Below are 22,572 nucleotides of genomic sequence, written 5' to 3' on the forward strand. Positions count from 1 at the left end.
AAAAATAATCTTGTTTTGGTTGAAAAACTCGAGTGGTACTATTCTTATTTTGCACCCCTTTTTCACATTTTTGGTCCTCAACGCCAATTGCTACGTCCAAAAAAAGTAAACTTATGCTTGATTTATCCGTTAAGCAATTCAAAACAAACTGTGGAAGGAATTTTTTGTAATTTTCAATCATTCATATTTTAAAAAGCAAAACACATAGTGGTGCTATTCTTATTTCGCTCACTGTATACTAGATGTGCTTTGCTACACCTTCTAAAAATCATTCAAATGGTTGAATTATTTTTTTTTTTTTATTTTAAAATCAATTTTCGAGATTTTTACAGTGAGAGCTGTAAAATCAAATTTGAATTCAACACAAAAACGATATGATTATCTGAAATATTTTTTTTAATTACAAAAATCACAAACACGACAAAAACACAAATTTAAAAAATTACAAAAATGACAAAACCAACAAAAATGACAAAAATCATACTAATAGCAAAATAACAAAGATTGCATAAACGTCAAAAATGATAAAAATTACTAAAATCACAAAAATTACAGAAATGACAAAAATAGCAAAGATGTCAAAAATGACAAAGACGACAAACGCGAAAAAAATGACAAAAATTACAAAAATTACAAAATGACAAAATTGACAACATTTACCAAAATAACAAAAATTAAAAAAAATCACAAAAATAACAAAGCTGACAAAACGACAAAAATGTCAGAAACAACAAAAATTACAAAAATAACAAAGATGATAAAAACGACATTACCGACAAAAATTCCAAAAATCACCAAAATAACAAAAAAGAAAAAAATTATAAATATTAATAATGACGAAAATGACAAAAATGACTAAAATGATAAAAATGACAAAAATGACAAAAATGACAAAAATGACAAAAATGACAAAAATGACAAAAATGACAAAAAATGACAAAAATGACAAAAATGACAAAAATGACAAAAATGACAAAAATGACAAAAATGACAAAAATGACAAAAATGACAAAAATGACAAAAATGACAAAAATGACAAAAATGACAAAAATGACAAAAATGACAAAAATGACAAAAATGACAAAAATGACAAAAATGACAAAAATGACAAAAATGACAAAAATGACAAAAATGACAAAAATGACAAAAATGACAAAAAAGACAAAAATGACAAAAAATGACAAAAATGACAAAAATGATAAAAATGATAAAAATGATAAAAATGACAAAAATGACAAAAATGCCAAAAATGACAAAAATGACAAAAACTACAAAAATGAAATAAATGATGACAAAAATGACAAAAATGACAAAAATGACAAAAATGACAAAAATGACAAAAATGACAAAAATGACAAAAATGACAAAAATGACAAAAATGACAAAAATGACAAAAATGACAAAAATGACAAAAATGACAAAAATGACAAAAATGATAAAAATGACTAAAATGACTAAAATGACAAAAATAACAAAAATGGCAAAAATGGCAAAACGATAATACGACAAAACGACAAAAAAGACAAAAATGACAAAAATGGACAAAAATGACAAAAGTGACTAAAGTGACAAAAATGACAAAAATGACAAAATTAAAAAATGATCAAATGACACAAATGACAAAATTACAAAAATGACAAAAATCACTAAAATGACTAAAATGACAAAAGTGACAAAAATGACTAAAATGACTTAAATGACAAAAAAGACAAAAATGATCAAATGACAAAAATGACAAAGTTACAAATGACTTAAATGACAAAAAAGACAAAAATGATCAAATGACAAAAATGACAAAGTTACAAAAATGACAAAAATGACAAAAATGACAAAAATGACAAAAATGACAAAAATGACAAAAATGATAAAAATGACAAAAATGACAAAAATGACAAAAATGACTAAAATGACTAAAATGACTCAAATGAATAAAATGACAAAAATGACAGAAATGACTAAAATGACTAAAATGACTAAAATGACTAAAATGACAAATATGACTAAAATGACAAAAATGACAAAAATGATCAAATGACAAAAATGACAAACACGACAAAAATGACAAAAATGACAAAAATGACTAAAATGACTCAAATGAATAAAATGACAGAAATGATAAAAATGACAAAAATGACTAAAATGACTAATATGACTAAAATGACTAAAATTACTCAAATTAGTAAAATGACAAAAATGGCAAAAATGGCAAAAATGGCAAAACGATAAAACGACAAAACGACAAAAATGACAAAAATGACAAAAATGACAAAAATGAACAAAAATGACAAAAGTGACAAAAGTGACAAAAATGACAAAATTAAAAAATGATCAAATGACACAAATGACAAAATTACAAAAATGACAAAAATGACAAAAATGACAAAAATCACTAAAATGACAAAAATGACAAAAGTGACAAAAATGACAACAGTGACAAAAATGACAAAAATGACTAAAATGACAAAAAAGACAAAAATGATCAAATGACAAAATTACAAAAATGACAAAAATGACAAAAATGACAAAAATGACTAAAATGACTAAAATGACTAAAATGACAAAAATGACAAAAATGCCAAAAATGTCAAAAAAGACAAAAATGATCAAAAGACAAAAATGATAAAATTACAAAAATGCCAAAAATGACAAAAATGATAAAAATGACTAAAATCACTAAAATCACTAAAATGCCAAAAACTACAAAAATGACAAAAATGGCAAAACGACAAAAATGACAAACACGACAAAAATGACAAAACGACAAAAATGACAAACATGACAAAAATGACAAAAATGAAAAAAATGACATAAATGAAAAAAATAAAAGTGACAAAAGGGTTAGAAATGACAAAAATTACAAAAAATGACAAACATGACAAAAATGAAAACATGCACATTTTCGTAGACTCACCGGTAGGTGAGCCGTTGTATCGTTTTCGAAAATATTATGTATGATATTTACGGCTTATGTTCTTTCGTTCTTTGATAGCTCATTTTTCTCTAATTCTTTCCATCATCTACGAAAATGTGAAAATTTTCAGGTACAAAGATTTCATAACATCAGTATTGATGAAAACATGACAAAAATGACAAAAATATAATTACTATAATTACTTAAATGACAAAAATGACAAAAATGACAAAATTACAAAAATGACTAAAATGACTTAAATGACAAGAATGACAAAAAAGATAAAAAAGATAAAAATGTTCAAATGACAAAAATGACAAAATTACAAAAATGACTAAAATGACTTAAATGACTAAAATGATGAAAAATATGACAAAAATGACAAAAATGACAAAAATGACAAAAATGACAAAAATGACAAAAATGACAAAAATGACAAAAATGACTAAAATGACTAAAATGACTAAAATGACTAAAATGACTAAAATGACTAAAATGACAAAAGTGACAAAAATGACTAAAATGACTAAAATGACTAAAATGACTAAAATAACTAAAATGGCAAAAATGACAAAACGACTAAAATGAAAAAACGACAAAAATGACAAACATGACAAAAATGAAAAAAAAAATGACAGAAATGAAAAAATAACAAAAGTGACAAAAGTGTTAAAAATGAGAAAAATGACAAATATGACAAATATGACAAAAATTACATATATGACAAAAATGACAAAAATGACAAACATGACAAAAATGACAAAAATGACAAAAATGACAAAAATGACAAAATTACAAAAATGACAAAAGTGACAAAAGTGACAAAAATGACAAAAATGACAAAATTACAAAAATGACAAAAATGACAAAATTACAAAAATGACTAAAATGACAAAAATTACAAAAATGACTTAAATGACAAAAATGACAAAAATGACAAAAGTGACAAAAGTGTTAGAAATGACAAAAATGACTAAAATGACTAAAATGACTTAAATGACTAAAATGACTAAAATGACAAAAAAGACAAAAATGATGAAATGACAAAAATGACGAAATAACAAAAATGACAAAAATGACAAAAATGACAAAAATGACAAAAATGACAAAAATGACAAAAATGACAAAAATGACAAAAATGACAAAAATGACAAAAATGACAAAAATGACAAAAATGACAAAAATGACAAAAATGACAAAAATGACAAAAATGACAAAAATGACAAAAATGACAAAAATGACAAAAATGACAAACATGACAAAAATGACAAAAATGACAAAAATTACAAAAATGACAAAAATGACTAATATGACTAAAATGACTAAAATGACTAAAATGGCTAAAATGGCAAAAATCACTTAAATCACTAAAATCACTAAAATGGCAAAAACGACAAAAATGACAAAACGACAAAAATGACAAACATGACAAAACGACAAAAATGACAAACATGACCAAAATGACAAAAATGAAAAAAAAATAACAAAAGTGACAAAAGTGTTAGAAATGACAAAAATTACAAACATGACAAACATGACAAAAATGACAAACATGACAAAAAGGACAACATGACAAAAATGACTAAAATGTAGTTTCCGAGTGTATAGGGAACAGACAGACAGATAAACAGACAGCAATTCAATTGTTTGGGCTTTTTGTCCTCTTGTCAAAAATGACCAAATTGTCAAGAATGACAAAAATGACCAAATTGACAAGTCTTACAAAAATGACAAATTTTGATATTTATTTTTGTTATTTTGGGATTTTTATCATTTTTGTCATGTTTCTTTTTTTTTCATTCTTTTCATTTCGGTCATTTTTTAAACTTTTGTTCTTTTTGTAATGTGATGTAATGTTTTGAAATTTTTGCCTTCTTTGTGGTTTCTGTCATTTTTAAATTTTGTCATTTTTGTTAAGAACTCGGACGAAAGCGTTACAATATCAAAAAGAAAATTTGTAAAAAAGTAAAAAAAACCAAAACTTTGATCGCGTTCAGGTACCCCCAATTAATGTTCGATAAGATGAAACTTTTCTGAAACTTTTATTTTTTTTTAATGTGTACAGTGTAGTCAGATAAAAGATGTTTACCGGTTGATAATCATACGAGAATCATTAAAGCCAAAGAGATATAACTTTAATTATCTAATTGTAATTTTTTGTTATTTTGTCGTTTTTGTTATTTTTATCGTTTTGCCATTCTGTCGTTTTTGTAAATTTTTTAGTTTTTCTAATGGTTTTGACATTTTGTCATTTTAATTAATTTTGTTTATTTTATCCTTTTATTAATTTCTTAAATAATAAGATGAAAACCTGGGAAAAATATATTTTCATCAGGACAAACCGAATATTTTAAAAGAAATCAGTTGTTTTCCAATCAAGTTAAAACTCATCACTTTTCCTTTAAAAAATATCAATAATTCTGTCTTTTTTCTAAACAAACTGATTTGAAGCACTCAATCAAACCAATCAAACCTTGACTTTCAATTTTTTTCTCTTTCCAATTTTTTCCTATATAGAATACAAGTCAGCCTACTATAAACAACAAACCCCCCAATTCCTTCCCACCTTTTTACCATTTTTATAAGATTAGCAGTAACCGCACTGTACTGACCTCGCCCGCTTGCTGGGATTAAACAGTCTATTTTCCCTTCCCAGATGACGTGATCGCCGTTGTTATTTAGAAATGCAAACCCTCTTTCCGAACACAATGCCAAACGGGTAAAAATATTACCACCCCCAACGAACCAACGGGCTCAGCTCAATAGTATTTAGTATTTGCCTACTGGTTACTCGTGGTTACCGCCTACTATGCCTGTTTAGGTGAGGATTATGATGGCGTTTACCGGTGACGTAGTTAGTATTGTAGGTAAAGGCGCCACCCTTGTTTCATTGATCCATTTCAAATGTTTGTGGTTTCTAATTTCGTACGAAAATTTTCTTTGGCAGTGCTTGATGATGATGTAGTTGTTGTCGGACAAAATTAGCATAGACACAAGTAAACAAAAACACGCTTTGAGTTCGATGATTTCAACGTAGTTGCCTCATTTTAATAATAGACAGCTGTATGGTAAAACTAATAAAATTTAGATTACTATTTCCGCTGTTTATGCCAAATTCGGCTAAATGTTTGGTTTAGGTGAATAAACTTAATCAGTTCATTATATTCCACCTGATCTGATTAGCGCCGACTTCGGGCTTATGAATCATAAACACATACCCACCGGAGAAAGAAAAAGTTAAAAGAAATGACTGCGGAAAGCCGCCATTGTTGTGGTGCGGCTTCTATTTATGGCGCTCACCCGATGAAGGGTTTAAGTTCAAAAAGGGTTAAACTATTCACCCCCATATCAATCGGGCGGTGGGGCGGCGAGTCGGTAGATTAAAAGTTTGCATCGCGTGACTACGGTCTCTCGAAATTAACTTTATGCGTGAGCGAACGGAAGACTTGGGCCCTCTTCAAACGAGGAAGTCTTAACGGAGCGCATTTTTCAAAACGGAAGTATCCAGTGAATGTTGGTTTGGCAAAATCCGTACTCCGTTCCGTTGATTATCTTTCTGAATCATGTTGATTTTATCATACGCAAATGAATGGTGTGGCAAACTTTTCGAGGCTTCATGCTAGAGGTTTACTAGCCTTGTCTTATAATTATATATTTATACTTCAAACAAAATGAAAATTTTAAGTCTTTCTGAGGCTTCAAGATGATTTATCACATTTGTCACTATTATTATATTAGTGTGCCCATCCAATATGCACAACAATCATTTGCAAGGAAAATTCGGGTCATTCGTCATCATTTCCCAAGCCCTTATGAATAATAATCATGTTTCATTAGGGTAACATCGGTTGGCGCTCTGTGTTGAGGTATCAAGATTTCTCGTTATGGTCGGCTAGAGGCACCTGTTTGATAATCGATTACCACCTTAACAAATTCTTTTATTACACTAGCTACAAAATGCCGCGGCTGCTGGCGCCAAACCAAGTCTCGATAAAAATAGTCAAACGAAATAGTATATAAACCATTTCAAATCCAACAACAAGATGCATTTCTTACGGGCCTACGCAGGGTGCATATCTGCGAGCGAGCTCTGATGTTGTTTATGTTGCTTTTGATACTACTACCTATACTATCATCAAATTCGCTGTCTACAGCCATCAGACATCATGTAGCACCCAAGCTAGTTGAAATCATAAAACAACTGGCCCAATTATCCGTCTGTTTTACTATGCGCCTTTTTTTTCTACCGCCATGCTGTTCTGTCCTGGGCTTGACCTAGGTACCTATATAGCAACGTGAAGCAAAAAAGCGAAACATTTGTTTTACAGCAATAAAAACTTTACTCGGCCCTTTAGTTTTCATCAGGGGCATAGTGTGTAGTTTGAGGGGCAGCGTTGTCCAACCATTGATTGTTCACCCTTTCGATTATTTTTAGGTTTTACCGTAATATCCCTTCTACCATGATGATGATTGCCCACGTAGAATATCGGTATTCGTAGACTAACAGTGTCATGTCAAATTGAAACCGGATCGGACTCTCTTTAGTGTAAGCTAGCATTTCCGCAGATAAGATTAATGGAAAAATCTCAATACTGATGATTATTTTTAAAAGAGGCACGTAGTGAAATCATAAAAATCTTAGATGAGGTGAATATATTTTGAATTTTGCATGGCGACCGTAAAAACTAGGTTTAAACAGTTTCGACGTGCTAGCGTGCATGAACGATTCTTTAAATGTATCGAATTGAAAATGAAATGAATGTCAGCTTCAAGTTTTCTTTTAGGCAAACAGAATTTGCACTAAATTTTTATCCTCTGATTAAAACTCGTCTAAGTTGATATGAATCTTATCTTATACAACAACTATACTTTTAAAAGAATGAATTTTGCGTCAATAAACTTCAAGTTAAAAAAACTTTTAAAAAGAGGTCTTGAAAATGTTTCAAATAGATAAATGAGGGATTTCATCATTCATCTGGTGCAAAACTAAGATTTTTTTATAATTTTTTTGTTACTTTTTCGATTGAATTCGAAAAATATATGAAAAATCAAGCGTCCAAAAACCTTTGAAGTGCATTTTCTCAAAACCATCACTTGACACAATTAACACACGACGTATTACAGGACACGACACTAAACGTTCTTACAATCGGAAAAAAGGATTCAAAATTACCTTTTGAGTCGACCGGTTTAGGGCTCGATGTTGCTCATCTACACGACGATGTTCAATTGATCACACGAAAAAATTACTGACAGGATCGTACTATGAGTGTCGTAGTATTCGACAAAAAAATGTTCGTTTATGAAATTTACCTTTTGGTGAATATGAAAAGCGATGACATAATTAGTAGGTCATCTTCATTCATTAGCGGTTTCTCGGAGGTACTAATACGTTCAAATAGGAGTCAACCCATAAGGGTTTGCGCAATTTGTGGCCTACCAAAATAATAAGATAAAAAATTCCAAGTGTGAAGGCTATTTCATTTTCGGCATTTTTAGGCGCACTCGGTTCCTTACAATGAGAAAATATCAATGACTTGTGATAGGCCCACTCTCGTTGCACACGCTTCTCCGGATGACGAATAAGGCTATGATCATCATGATCATCCGGGCACTTTATTTCGGTGATAGCTACGTTATTAGAGCTCGGATATGCAAACTTTTAGCAGCGTTGTGTTGGTTATGAAAAGGACTATCTTGCCTATTTTTGCCAGATTTTTAAGTTAATGTAGGTTTTAGATATTTACGATGCAAAAAGACATGGTAAAAATAATTTTGCACAAATTTGCGCCTTTTGCGCATTTTGCGCCTCAGAAACTCTTCATTTTCGACTTGAAAACTCATAAACTGTCGATTTTTTTCTGATTTTTTTTTGGACCGAATGGTTAAGAAGTATAAAAAGCCACTCTAGAATCCACACGAAGTTCAAATCAAGCATCGGAATGAAACCCTTGATCTTAAATATGGTAAAAAGTCTATGGTTATTAGAGATAACTGAATGCAGACCCTTTAAATAATGCAATTAATCCATTTCCGTCAGTCAAATAATGTTTTCCGACTAGTAGACACCTAGTAAATAACTAATAGTGAACAGTTCCTTAGATTGCAACATGTGCAACCGATTTTTACGCAATGTGACAGATGTGTTCTGATGGACAAAAAAAATTATGTTAAAACCGGATTTAAGAGATCAAATTTTTCGAGATACCAACTCATGAAAAGGTTCCAACCAGGTTCCAATTGCTTTTTCCAGGTGAGGTTGTGTAAAATATCATGATTTTGCAATGGTTTTGGTTCTGTGGTAAAAAAATAAATCAATACATGACTGAAAAAAGTGTGCAAAGATAAAAAAGAGATTTTATAAAAAAGTTAGAGTATTTTTAAAAATCATTGATAAATATTTTTTTAAATATTTTTAGTTTAAATGTCATATTAACATCTTCATTTCCTACATAGAAAGTTTTTCGATCAAATGAATAGTTTTTAAAATACACACGTTTGTAACTGCCCGGATACTAAATGATCATAGCCTTATGCCGAAGAGTCCGGAAAATCCTCGTGGCACTCACTCTGCTGGTGCGCTTGAAACGCTGGATGACGATAATTCTGGAGAGCACGGCGAGGCATGTCAGGGCCTTGCACTCGATTGCGTTGACCCCAACCCAGCAAACATGAAATCGCATTAAAAATGATAACTCAAGTCATTAAAAACGTTATTGAAATCGTAATTCCAACTAACGCAAGTAAAATGATAATTTATAAAATATCAAAAAGTAATGTTGGAAAAGCTTTAAAATAATTCAAAACTTATGGTTTCAGTAAAACATTTAAGGTAGGCTTGCCAGATACTTTCAGAAAAAAGCGGGACATTTCACGAAAAAAGCGGGATACAGCCGAAAAAACCGGGACATTTCAGAAATTCCTAAAAAAACTTAATTGTAATAGCCAAACTTATTCGTAAACCATCAGCCAAAGTTGTTCATAGAAAGTATACTAAATTTGTGTTACGCGGATTGATTTTGCTCAGTTTTTTCTTGCATGACTTATATTTTCAGGTTTTTTTTTGCCATGATCACGTTTATTTTCCTCGGTTCTCGCGAATTAATACGTTCTTTAGGAGAAAATATTCCAAGTCCTACATGTAAACGGCGGATTTGATACCGCGTATAAAACCATTGTGTAGTAAGAAACATACTTCAAATTTGTTTTAAAAATTTGAAAACTTCCATAATTGTATACTTTGGACAATTGAGGCTAAAAAGGTGGTGTATAAAATAAGACAATTTAATAAAGAATATGGAGAAAAAATAAGATCAATAATCATTTGGAAGCAACTTATTTTTTTCCAGGATTTTCATCCTTCAGGATGATTCATCCCTAGAAGGAAGCAACTTAAACAATATTCTCTTCATACAAAAATTATTTCCATTGCATTGGTTGAACATGCACCAGGGACGCTCAACTAAATCAGAATCTTACTGTAATGCTAAGAACATTATTTAGTATTGTCTTATATAAACCATTGAATTTGCTGCTTATTTTGAGGAAAAAAAACGTATCTATTTGAAAGACTTTCTGTGTTGAACCAATGAATTCAATTTGAGGCTAAAGTTGGATTTTTACTATGTAGTGTAAGTCAGTGAACTTTGTAAAAGTTTTCCAAGAAAAAAAGCGGGACATTTTTAGTAAAAAGCGGGACGGCGGGTCATTCGACAAAAAAGTGGGACATGTCCCGCTTTTGCGGGACGGATGGCAACCCTAATTTAAGGTGTGCCCGTGTATTTTTCACTGTAGATAGCTTTATATATCGATTACACTTCTTGATATTTCCAGGCTTGTCTATAAACCAAATAAAGAATTCGAGAAAAGTTAAATCTGACCAGGACACATGGACACATATTTTTTTTAACTTTCCGGCTTTTATCCGGGTTCACTCAGATTTTTTGCTAAATAAAAAAAAAACTCAAAAGTATCTATGAAAATTTTCAAGTTTTGCGTTACGAAACGATTGTTTAGAGTAAATTTATTTCTGTTCAGATTTTCCTTTTTTATTACAAGTTTTTCAAAGAATCATTCAGACCCGACACAGTCGTGTAGATACGTGTCGTAGAAAGTATTGTATGCTTAAGGTTAAAGATCATCGTTCTTTTTGGCAATTATTTTTAAGGCATCTATCAAAAATAAGACATTCATCTAATTCGATATAGAAAAAAAAGGAAATTCAAACAGCTTGACACCTGTTTTGAAATGTTTTGTCCCAGATTTCATTGGAACCCAATCTCTTTTGTGATAAACGTCCTAGAAGCAACAAGTCATCTGATGTCCTTCCAGCTAATGGTGACATTTTGAAAATCAAAGAGATTTCTACTTAAACAAGATCTGATGAATGAATTATACATCTGGTTGAAAATAATTGACTTAAAAACATGAGAGGCATTAATATGGCAGAAATAGAAGATAAATGAATTTATTGTTTTGTTTTGTATTGAAAATTCAACAGAATATTCGTTTGGCCGAACAGTTGAAAAGGTCACTTTTCAGGTCACACATTCGGTATTCGGCCGTTCGCCGAATACCACTATTCGGTACATCTCTACAGGAAACGTTTGCGCCCAAAGGAGATTATTCCGGAGGTAGATGAAACCGGATAGTATCTATTTGTCCGAACGAGCGCTAGTCCGGAGATTTGATTGCGGAACCGGATCACAATGTGAATTTCGTCAACAACACGGATGAAAAACAGCTGCAAATAACGCGTTCATCGTTGGCACTTCGGGAATTGAACGACTTCGGAACTGTCTAATACCACCACTCAGCGAGCGGGGAGTCTTAGTTGGCCGGGTCGAGTCCCAGTGCGATTCGAGACCCTTTTTGGGAGGGTTTTCCTTTTTGCAGTTAGATCCCGTCGCTTCAGCCTCTCGTGAAACGCCGACGCACTGGCATCCCGCCAGTTTTATTTTTTCGCGCTGGATCGATTTCGGCTGCTTCTGTTGCTGTGTTTGTTGCCGCGTGGGATCAAACCAAAACGTTTTTTGGTAACCCTTTACATTAAAAAAGTTTACTTTCGTTAGTTAACACTTAAGGACCTTATTGTTATGATAGCACTTCACCAAAGTGTCCCATGCTATTAGATAATTCGCCTTTGTAATTTTCAAAGGATTTATCAAGGCTTTAGCTTCACGCTCAAGACAGCCCTTGAGGTAATGAAATTTTTCAATTTCAGGCAACTCAGTTTTCCAGTGGATCAACGATGTGAAAAGATCCCGGAAACTGAGCCACTCGTCGATATTCCCGTCAAATGACTTTAATTTGATCTGTGGTAGACGTACGTGATCAACTAAACCTGGGAGAGGCCCTCCTACATTGCGCGTTGATTGCTCTAAAGCAGCATTACCCTGAAGCTCCTTAATCTTATCTAACATATTGGATTTAATATCGTAGTACTTGTTCTCAAAGTCTGCCCGCACCGCAACCGGCAACCGATCCAAAGCAATGTGCCTTCCGCCTCAAGAATTGTATCGATAGTTGTAAACTCGAAAAATGTTTCGCAGCAGTGCATAGAAGGTGAAAACAGTAATGTAGTAACGATATAGGCAATTTCGGCATAGAACATATACCGTGTTTCGTACCTAGAAGAACCTATGGTGCCGCAGAGCCGAATGACTATATCCTCGCTTTTGAAAAGTAATTTCCAAAATCATCCAATTAGAGTAACGAACATTCGCACAACTCCAAATGCAAGTAAGGCTGACCAAGTAATATCAAATTCGCATACAAGTACTCAAAAGTAGTAATCTCGGTGAAAGCAGGGTGAAATATTTATTGTAGTAACCACAAAAAAATCCAGCTTCGGCTGGTCATATACTGCAGCATTTACCTTAACGAAAAATCTGCTCCGCTAAGCCTCGCGTGTGTATTCGTGCAATACACCCAACCGCGGATTCCTCGATCGCAGGCCAGGTCGTCTTTAAGTGCACCGTTTGCGCTTCCGCAACTTGTCGATTGTAGTCGCTAGGCATTCGTAGTTTGATCAATGGAACTCCTGTCCACCAACCTAGCGTTTGCTCAAATTCGTGGCAATCGTAAGCTGCCTACCACGTAAAATTCCTCCTTCATCTTCGTTTGTTGTAGTTTTCCACCCGATTCCGATGGTGAAAACCGTTGATGGCACCTCAACCAATCCGGTAGTTGACCCTCGGGAACGTGTAGTGTATGGGCAACGATCGAAAAGTGTTAGAATATGAACTATTGCAACGGCTGGGCTAACCTGGAAAACCTTTTTCCGCGACCAGCTCAAGCTGTCCGAGTTCTGAAGCTTGATGACCAGAAAGTGCAATGGAGATGGTCATCAGTTCCAAAAAATGCATGCAATTTGAAGCTTCTAAAGGAGACCAGCTATGGCGCTGCAATCATGCAGAGTTCAAAAGATCCTTTGTCCCAGACTCGATGACGCCCAAATCATGCATAGAAGGTCGTCTAAATGTGTCGCAATGGCTTTTTCGATCCCAACCGCGTCAGCATTCAAGTGTTCCGATTCCGTTTGATCTGGTTCGAAGGACCAATATTTGGTGTCAGGGCAAAAAACTCGGTCCTACCGTTGAGTCGCACTTGTTGGCCAGCGATCCCTGATGTCCCTTCCAAAAGCACTGGTTCAATGACCACTGGTGGTTGAGGTTAGCATGCGGTTGCATGCACGAAGCTCCTTTGTCCAATGATTCACACACGGTTTTTGGCTTTCTTACAGAAAGGCATAGCGAACGGTCAGTTGGGGATATCATTAGTTAAGGGTCCAAGACCCCACTTTGTATATACCAATCGACTCAGCTCGACGAGTTATGATGATGTCCGTGAATTTGTATGTTCCATTGAAACATTCTTACCACATTAACTCCTAGTATTCTAGGTTTTGGTGAATTTAGTATCAAAAAATTGGATTTTTTTCTTGTAGGTCATATCTTAAAAACAAAAAAAAAACAAAATTTTTTAACATTTTTCTATTCCATAAAACATATCATGCTTATGTCGGCTCCAAAATGGTAGCCATTTGCTCAGCAGCAGTAGCCAGCAATCGCTAAATTAATTACAGAGGCGATCGAAAATTAGACAAAAAGTTCATCAATCAGCCGGGAATCGATTCCACGACATCTATCATGAGAGTTCAGGAGGCTAACCCCTTGACCACTAGTGAGCGTCGAGAAATGTGGCTCTCAAACAAAATCTCTACTATTTCCACCGATTCCCCCGCTAATTTCAAATGGAAATGGTTTCGCTTATCATCAAAAATAATCACAAAAAGGAGGTGTTGCGAAAATGTGCACTTTTCGATGGACGAGCCTTCAAAAATTGCCAATAAAATGCACTAAATGCTTTCTATAGGGTTTCAGCAACTTCTAAACTCGTTATAACGTATGAGACAATTGTAGATCGTGGCTTGTTACAACTTTGTTTCAAAGACAACGAACCATTTTATCCGATCAACAACGTGTCAGGTTCAAAAAACTGTTTTTTCAAGAGATTTTTTTTTACTTTGACTGTAACTCCTGAGGGTGATGTGATATGACTTTGACATATTCAGCAAACTTATGTATTTTGATCAGATAAACAACTTTGTCGAAGACATCAAAGCCCTAATTTGAAGAACAAAAAAGTTAGCATTTTTATCTCGCTATAGGTGGACCTCTCGGCAAAAATTTTGATATTGGAATATGCTCCATGTTAAACTGAACAATGTTGCTGAAGACATCAAATGTCTATCTCTTCATCCCTGGACGCTATTAATTTCGTACAGCTAGATTGATGTTTTGCAGCACTGTGCACTGATAGGAACGCGGTGAGAAATATTTCCATTGGTAGCAACGAAGGTCATTCCATGAAATCCTCAACACTCCATAAGTTTGAAGAGTTTTAGGATAAATTCTATAAATTAATTAGTAGAGTGGATGATTAGATTTTTTTTTAAAGAAAAAAGGTTAATCCGATCCGGAAAATCAAAATAATGGTTCATCAGGAATTTCGAATGATGCAAACCGCTAAATAAGACTGCTTAAAGTTTCTGAAGATATTTTCCATGTTTGAGAATCGCTGAATGGATAAAGGCAGCAAAACTAACAAATCAGAGCTATTCCTCAACAATTAGTGATATCTATAGTACATTTTTCGGTTTTACAATTCAAGAAAAGCCTCCACACTGGAGTATCCAATGCGAGTAAATCAATGGAAAGAAAGAACTTGGGAGAAACGAAAACTTTACTGCATTAGAAAAGAAGGGTTATAACTAGCAGCTGTATAGCTGTGCCGTCTAATGAATTACTACTACTGGGGGATACCGTGGAATAGGCGGTGAGGTCCGTCTAGATTTGCCGCCGTGGACATGCTCGGTAAATTATGTTCGAGTAGTTAGATAATCAAGTTGTTCCAGCGCACTTCAAGTGCGGTAGAGCTTTTTCGTTTTGCTAATAGTAATTTAGGTAAGCTTATGGTTTCGTCGAAAATTTAATGGTATTAATGGGTTTCGTTCAGAGAACTGACCATATCAGGAAATCTTTGAACCATAGAATGATGGACAGAAAAGTTATTCGTCACTCGAAAGTTTTGAAATAATTCATAGAACTAACTCTATTTCGCAATTAAATCAGTAACTATACCTAGTCAAGTAGGTATGGTTAAACTTTTCCGATCGTCGTTTTTCCCACCGATATCATCAGCATCACTAGAGTGTAGAAATTATGAAATGGCAATGAAATGCAAACTGCAATCCGTTGATTTATGGCCCTTTGGGAATCATCGGTCGGCGTCGGTTATGCTATAATCGACAAATTGATGCGCCAACCCCATCAATTCACTTTCCTTGGTCAAATGAAATTCAATTTCTTTTTCCTATTGTCTTTCTCCACTTTCAGGCCCTGGTGCTCACATAAACCCTGCCATGCTGGATACCGGCGAAGATCCCCATCCGAGTCTGTCCGATTGGCACGATTACGAGCCGAACCTGGAGTTCGACGATACGGAACTGTCTCAGACCGCGCCGGAACCTGGGGGCACCGTCATCTTCGATGAGGACAATTTTTCCGGTGAGTTGTTTATGATGTGAGGGGACTGTGGCGTTGTTGATCGTGAGAATAAAAAATCTGTACTCGAAAAAAATCCATCACGAATAACTTTTGAAGGCGTGAATAGAATCTAGTGCAATTTTCAGTCAATTTAGTTTATGATGATGTAATGTTTACTTGTGCAAAATTTAGTGACAATCTGACAAGCGATTTATGGAATAGATTCCAAACACAGATGACAAACGACAAAAATGATAAAAATGACAAATAAGACAAAAATGACAAAAATGACTTAAATAACAAAAATGACAAAAATGCCAAAAAAAATGACAAAAATGACAAAACGACAAAAATGAGAAAAATGTCTTAAATGACGAAAATTACAAAAATTTAAAATGACAAAAATGACAAAAATAACAAAAGTGACAATAATAACAAAAATGACAAAAATTAAAAATGACAAAATTGACAAAAATAACCCAAATGACTAAAACGACAGAAATGAAAAAAATTGACAGAACTCATAAAAAATGACAAAAATGACAAAAAAAGACAAAAAATGACAACAATGACAAAAATGAAACATGAAAAAAAAATTAAAAATGACAAAAAGACAAAAATGACAGAAATGACAGGAATGACAAAAATGACAAGAATGAAGAAAATGATAAAAATGACAAAAATAACAAAAATGACAAAAATGACTAGAATGACTAAAATGACCAAAATGACTAAACTGACTAAAATGACAACAATGACAAAAATGACAAAAACGACAAAATGGCAAAAATGACAAAAATGACAAAATGACAAAATGACAAAATGACTAAAAAATAACAATAATGACAAATTTTTTAAAAAAGATAAAAAATGACAAAAATGACAAAAAATGACAAGAATGACAAAAGATGGCAGAAATGAAAAAATAAAAAAAGACAACAATCACAAAAATGACTTAAATGACGAAAATTACAAAAATTAAAAATGACAAAAATGTCAAAAATGACAAAAATAACAAAAATGACAAAAATTAAAGATGACAAAATTGACAAAAATAACCCAAATGACTAAAACAACAAAAATGAAAAAAATTGACAAAAATCACAAAAAATGACAAAAATGACAAAAATGACAAAAATGACAAAAATGACAAAAATGACAAAAATGACCAAAATGACCAAAATGACCAAAATGACCAAAATTACAAAAAGACAAAAATGACAAAAATGACAAAAATGACAAAAATGACAAAAATGACAAAAAAGACATAAATGACAAAAATGACAAAAATGACAAAAAATGACGAAAATGACAAGAATGACAAGAATGAAAAAAATGCCAAAAATTACAAAAATGACCAACATGACCAAATTGACCAAAATGACGAAAATGACCAAAATGACGAAAATGACCAAAATGATAAAAATGACAAAAATGACAAAAATGACAAAAATGACAAAAATGACAAAAATGACAAAAATGACAAAAATGACAAAAATGACAAAAATGACAAAAAGACAAGAATGACAAGAATGACAAAAATGACAAAAATGACCAAAATGACCAAAATGACAAAAATGACAAAAATGACAAAAATTACAAAAATGACAAAAATGACAAAAATGACAAAAATGACAAAAATGTCCAAAATGACCAAAATGACCAAAATGACGAAAATGACAAAAATGACGAAAATGATAAAAATGACAAAAATGACAAAAATGACAAAAATGACAAAAATGACAAAAAGGACAACAAGGATAAAAATGACAAAAATGACAAAAATGACAAAATTTACAAATATGAATAAAATGATCAAAATGACAAAAATACCAAATATGACAAAAATGACAAAAATGACAAAAATAACAAAAATAACAAAAATAACAAAAATGACCAAACGACAAAAATGACAAAAATGATAAAAATGACAACAAGTGCAACAAGGACAAAAAGGACAAACTTGACAAAATTGACAAATATGACTAAAATGACAAAAATGACAAAAATAACAAAAACGACAAAAGTGACAAAAATGACAAAAATGACAAAAATGACAAAACTGACAAAAATGACAAAAATGACAAAAATGACAAAAATGACAAAAATGACACAAATGATAAAAATGACAAAAATGACAAAAATTACAAAAATTACAAAAAGGACGAAAATGACAAAAATGACAAAAATGAAAAAATGAAAAAAAATTACAAAAATGACAAAAATTATAAAATTTTATAATTTTTCGTCATTTTTCGTCATTTTTTTCATTTTTGTGATTTTTTTCATTTTTGTCATTTTTTTCGTTTTTGTCATTTTTGTCATTTTTGTCATTTTTGTCATTTTTGTCATTTTTGTCATTTTTGTCATTTTTGTCATTTTTGTCAATTTTTGTCATTTTTGTCATTTTTGTCATATTTGGCATTTTTGTCATTTTTGTCATTTTTGTCATTTTTGTCATTTTTGTCATTTTTGTCATTTTTGTCCTTTTTATCCTTGTTCTCATTTTTGTCATTTTTGTCATTTTTGTCATTTTGTCATTTTGTCATTTTTGTCATAAATGACATAAATGACAAAATGACAAAAATGACAAATATGACAAAAATGACAAAAATGACAAAAATGACAAAAATGACAAAAATGACAAAAATGACAAAAATGACAAAAATGACAAAAATGACAAAAATGACAAAAATGACAAAAGTCATAAGATTATAAAAATCGCAAATGTGACAAAAATGGCAAAACTAGCAAAAACAGCAAAAATCGTAAAAGTGACAAAAATAACAAATGTGACAAAAATGACAAAAATCACAAGAATCACAAAAATTACATAAATCACAAAAATTACAAAAATGACAAAAATGGGGAAAATAACAAAAATGATAAAAATGACAAAAATGAGAAAAACTACAAAAAATACAAAAATGGCAAAAAATGGCAAAAATGATGAAAATTCCAAAGAAGATAAAACGACGAAAATGATAAAAATTACAAAAATTATAGAAATGGCAAAAATGACAAAAATGGAAAATGACAATAATGGCAAAAATGAAAAATATCACAAAAATGTCGAAAATGACAAAAATGGCTAAAATGACAAAAATAAAAAGATAAATAAAATGCCAAATTTTAACTTTGATGCCAAATGAATTAAAAATGTATAAAAAGTTGATATCTGGTACTTTTTATCAAAACAATTTTTGGCCGGAATACGACTTTCTAAGCTTTGTTTTTTCGATATTCGAAACTCTGGTGGATTTATACAAAGTGCTTAAAAATTTGGTTATATAATGAATGACAATTCGATTCATGCTATATGTTAACCATTTGAATGCAAAGCATCTTTAACTTTATTTTTCACTAGGTTGGTTCATTAAATTTGTACTAAGGTACTATTTAAAACAACGAAATCGAGGGAACAACAAGGAAAAATAAAATTCACTAAAGAAAACTTCATCACGCGATGACGTATAACAATTTTCAAATGTAAAACAAAATGTATAAGACAAAATGTCAACAAAACTTAATTTAATTGCAAAAATTACTAACTAACAAAAATATTCCAAAAAATTAAATATTGGAAAAAGTTACCAAAATGATCAACCGACTAAAGTTAGGAATTACAATTAAACAAAATTACAAAAAATAGCAAAACAAAACATAGATTAAAAAATGGAAATGAAAATCCTTTGTCATTCTGTATTTTTTTTTTTGTTTTTGTGCCTGGCTGTTTAGCGATTGTACTTTGTTCTTTTTTGTGTTTTTGATGTTTTTGGATATTTGAGTCAATTTAAAAAAAAATATTTTTATTATTGTCAATTATTTGTTTGTTTTTTTGTTGCTTTTATCATTTCAAGATGCCTTTAAGAAATTATTCAAATGGTTCATATGTGGTTAGGAGCGAAATAACATGAATGTATTTTAAAACCCAAACCCTTCAGAGGGGAGTAGGGTCTAACACTTTCAAAAAAAATGATTTTTTTTATTTTTTATTTTCTTGTGTCAAATTTTCAAGTCAATCGAAGCAAAACTGTAAAAATTATAGGCCTTTATCTCCTCTTATCTAATACTGCAAGAATTCAAGAGCAGAAACTTCAAACGCGTTTTTCTCGAAAGCACATTTTTAAAGTTAGTGGACTTCGTCATTTGAAAACTACTTCACCGTTTCTTTTCAAATTTGGAACATATTTTCTACATATAAAATACCAAACCAAAACTTTTTTTTTTTTACTTTGGGGAGATTTTACAGATAAAAAATGGCGGATTTTTTCGTGAAAAATCGTAGTTTTTACTTCAAACAGCCACAAAAATTTCATTAAAAAATTTTTTAAGTTAAATAAAATCGTTGGGGTCGTGAAAAACATCTTTTAAAAATATTTTGCTCTGATGTTTTGACTTCAGATAATTCTGTGCTGAGATACAGTGTCCACCGCAAATCCTGTTTTCTAAAAGGCATTCTCGAAAGTGCTCCGTCACGGCTCATTTTTCAATATTTTTCTACGAAAAAGTTACTAAATGTTCTTTTAACAATGCTTTGTATAATGCAAAAAAATTGAAAATGGTGTTTTTTTACCCGTTTGACCCTTCTCCCTCCTCAACAGACATTCCATATGAATCCACCGGAGTTCCGAAAAACGACTAAGCCCTTAAAACTCGATTTTCGGCCAAATTTTTGTTTTTCAATCTAACATCAGATCTCACGTTTTGCGTATTTTTAAGACATTAATTGACATCAAAATTATTTCGTAACTGATTTGTCTTTGATCCTACCTTTGTGACCTAATCATCACAGCAATAAGATGTCGCTCATGCAATTATTCTAGTTTTCCAGTGCAGTAATTCAAATAACCACGATGAGAAACAATCTCGCTCTTCGGACTTAACGGCGGCATGAAAACCTTAGATGAAATGTGATCGCCCGTAACGACTGAGTTTTGATTGGAAATTAGGGTGTCTTCTTGAAAGGTTGTAAATCATTGAATCAACCAAAAATTTTGTCGTTTCAAACTTTCAATATTAAGGATTAATTCCGAATATCTTAAATATTTAAAACCCCCTGAACAATAGCAACAAAATAACAGAAAAGAAATTGAAACTGTGTCAGTCAGGTACCTTTAACAACTTTTATCACGAAAACCTCGATAACACAATAAAATATCATCGAACAGGAATATCGAAAGCGACCCACCTTATCAATATTACCAAATTAATACTCTGTAAACACTTTCGTGTGTATAGATATAAATTTGCCACCTTTCTCTTGCCGTTGACTGAAAGTTAAGCCAACTCAACTTAGACTCAGTGTGGTCATGACGTTCTACTTGAAAGGTTCTTCAACAAATCAACTTTCCCAACTCACTCGTGTTGCGTGTCAATAATCTTTACTTGTTTATTTATTTCTTTCTTTCGTTGTTGCAGGTGAGTTTGAAGCAATCTCCGAGGACGAAATCATCAAGACCACCCTTGATCCGGACAACTACGAAGAACAATTGAAAATGATGGAGGTAAGCCCCGAAAGATTCAGATACAAACGAATTGATGTGTTTCTAACGCCTCTGCCCATTTTAGCCCGATGAAACCGCCATCCGGAAGGAGTTCAAGCGACGGAAATTTATTGAATTCATCGGCACGGATAAACACGGACAGCCCATCATAGCGATTTACGCGTGCAGTTTGCCGGAAAGGAAAGACCTCAACACCAATATCTTTATCGAGTGAGTCATCTTTGTTTTATTATTTCGACATCACACATCGCATATGTTGTGTTGTTTTTATTCGTTTTTGCTGTCGTGAGCATTCACACTTTAGCTCCATATCCAGACTTCTAGTTAGGGATAGGGCTGCCTGATGATGAAGGCGAACGGCTTTGTTATCTTTTCCCACCGCAAGTATTGGTTAGCCGAAGTGGCACTTAAATGACCTTCCTATCGTAAAATGTTTAAGGACAGGGGAGAAGCATCGTTACTGTGATAAAAGTAACAGTAACAATGTAATGGGGAAGATAGTATCTTGATTTGATTTTAAACGCCTTAATTTTATCAACTGTGACTAAATAACCATCACAATTTGAGCGATCAACGCGAGTCAACTTTCGTCCAGCGCTGAGTGTGTAGCAGTACTGATTAAGTTGATAAAGATGTAAATTGGCAATTTTCATGTCATTGATGTACAGTATGAATTACAGGGGACTCAATACATTTCATAAGGGGTCACTTCTGGGTTGTTTTTTATGTAACTCAAAGATGAAAAAACATATTTCGTTCTTGTATTATTCATTCTTTTAAAAAAATTAACTTTGTTGAACTTTCTGAAACTAAGTAAAAAAAAATGAGAAAAAATGTTAGAGAAACGATTCAATGACTTCAGCATTTTTTCAACTCATATCAGCGTATCACTGTTTTAGATATGTGGTCTCTAAAGTATGAGGATGAAGCAAGCAACAATTAGCAACACAACTGAAATCATTATTCCGGTTTCATTTCACTTTTCATAAATTTTTAAAACCCCGTTTAACAAATTGGGGCCAATTTCTAGAAATCTAGTATTTTGTGCTTTTAGGGTGATTTTCTTCAAAATCTAACACGACCCTACTAGCAGATCGGGTTGGGA

The 22,572-nt window shown here is 32.1% G+C and overlaps 2 protein-coding genes across 3 annotated transcripts in view; one reads left to right on the forward strand and one right to left on the reverse strand.

The window, feature by feature from the left end:
* Window positions 1-22,572, reverse strand: part of LOC129755587 (epsin-1) — a 253,461-nt gene that overhangs the window by 110,653 nt on the left and 120,236 nt on the right. The window lies entirely within an intron of this gene.
* Window positions 15,811-22,572, forward strand: part of LOC129755590 (rho GTPase-activating protein 68F) — a 38,066-nt gene continuing 31,304 nt past the window's right edge. The window contains exons 1-3 of the mRNA XM_055752163.1: window positions 15,811-15,981; window positions 21,382-21,467; window positions 21,532-21,677. Coding sequence (XP_055608138.1) covers window positions 15,837-15,981; window positions 21,382-21,467; window positions 21,532-21,677 — 377 coding nt within the window. The 5' untranslated portion in view covers window positions 15,811-15,836. The remainder of the gene's footprint in view (window positions 15,982-21,381; window positions 21,468-21,531; window positions 21,678-22,572) is intronic.

Source organism: Uranotaenia lowii, chromosome 3, assembly GCF_029784155.1.
Source record: "Uranotaenia lowii strain MFRU-FL chromosome 3, ASM2978415v1, whole genome shotgun sequence".
NCBI classification, from domain to species: domain Eukaryota; kingdom Metazoa; phylum Arthropoda; class Insecta; order Diptera; family Culicidae; genus Uranotaenia; species Uranotaenia lowii.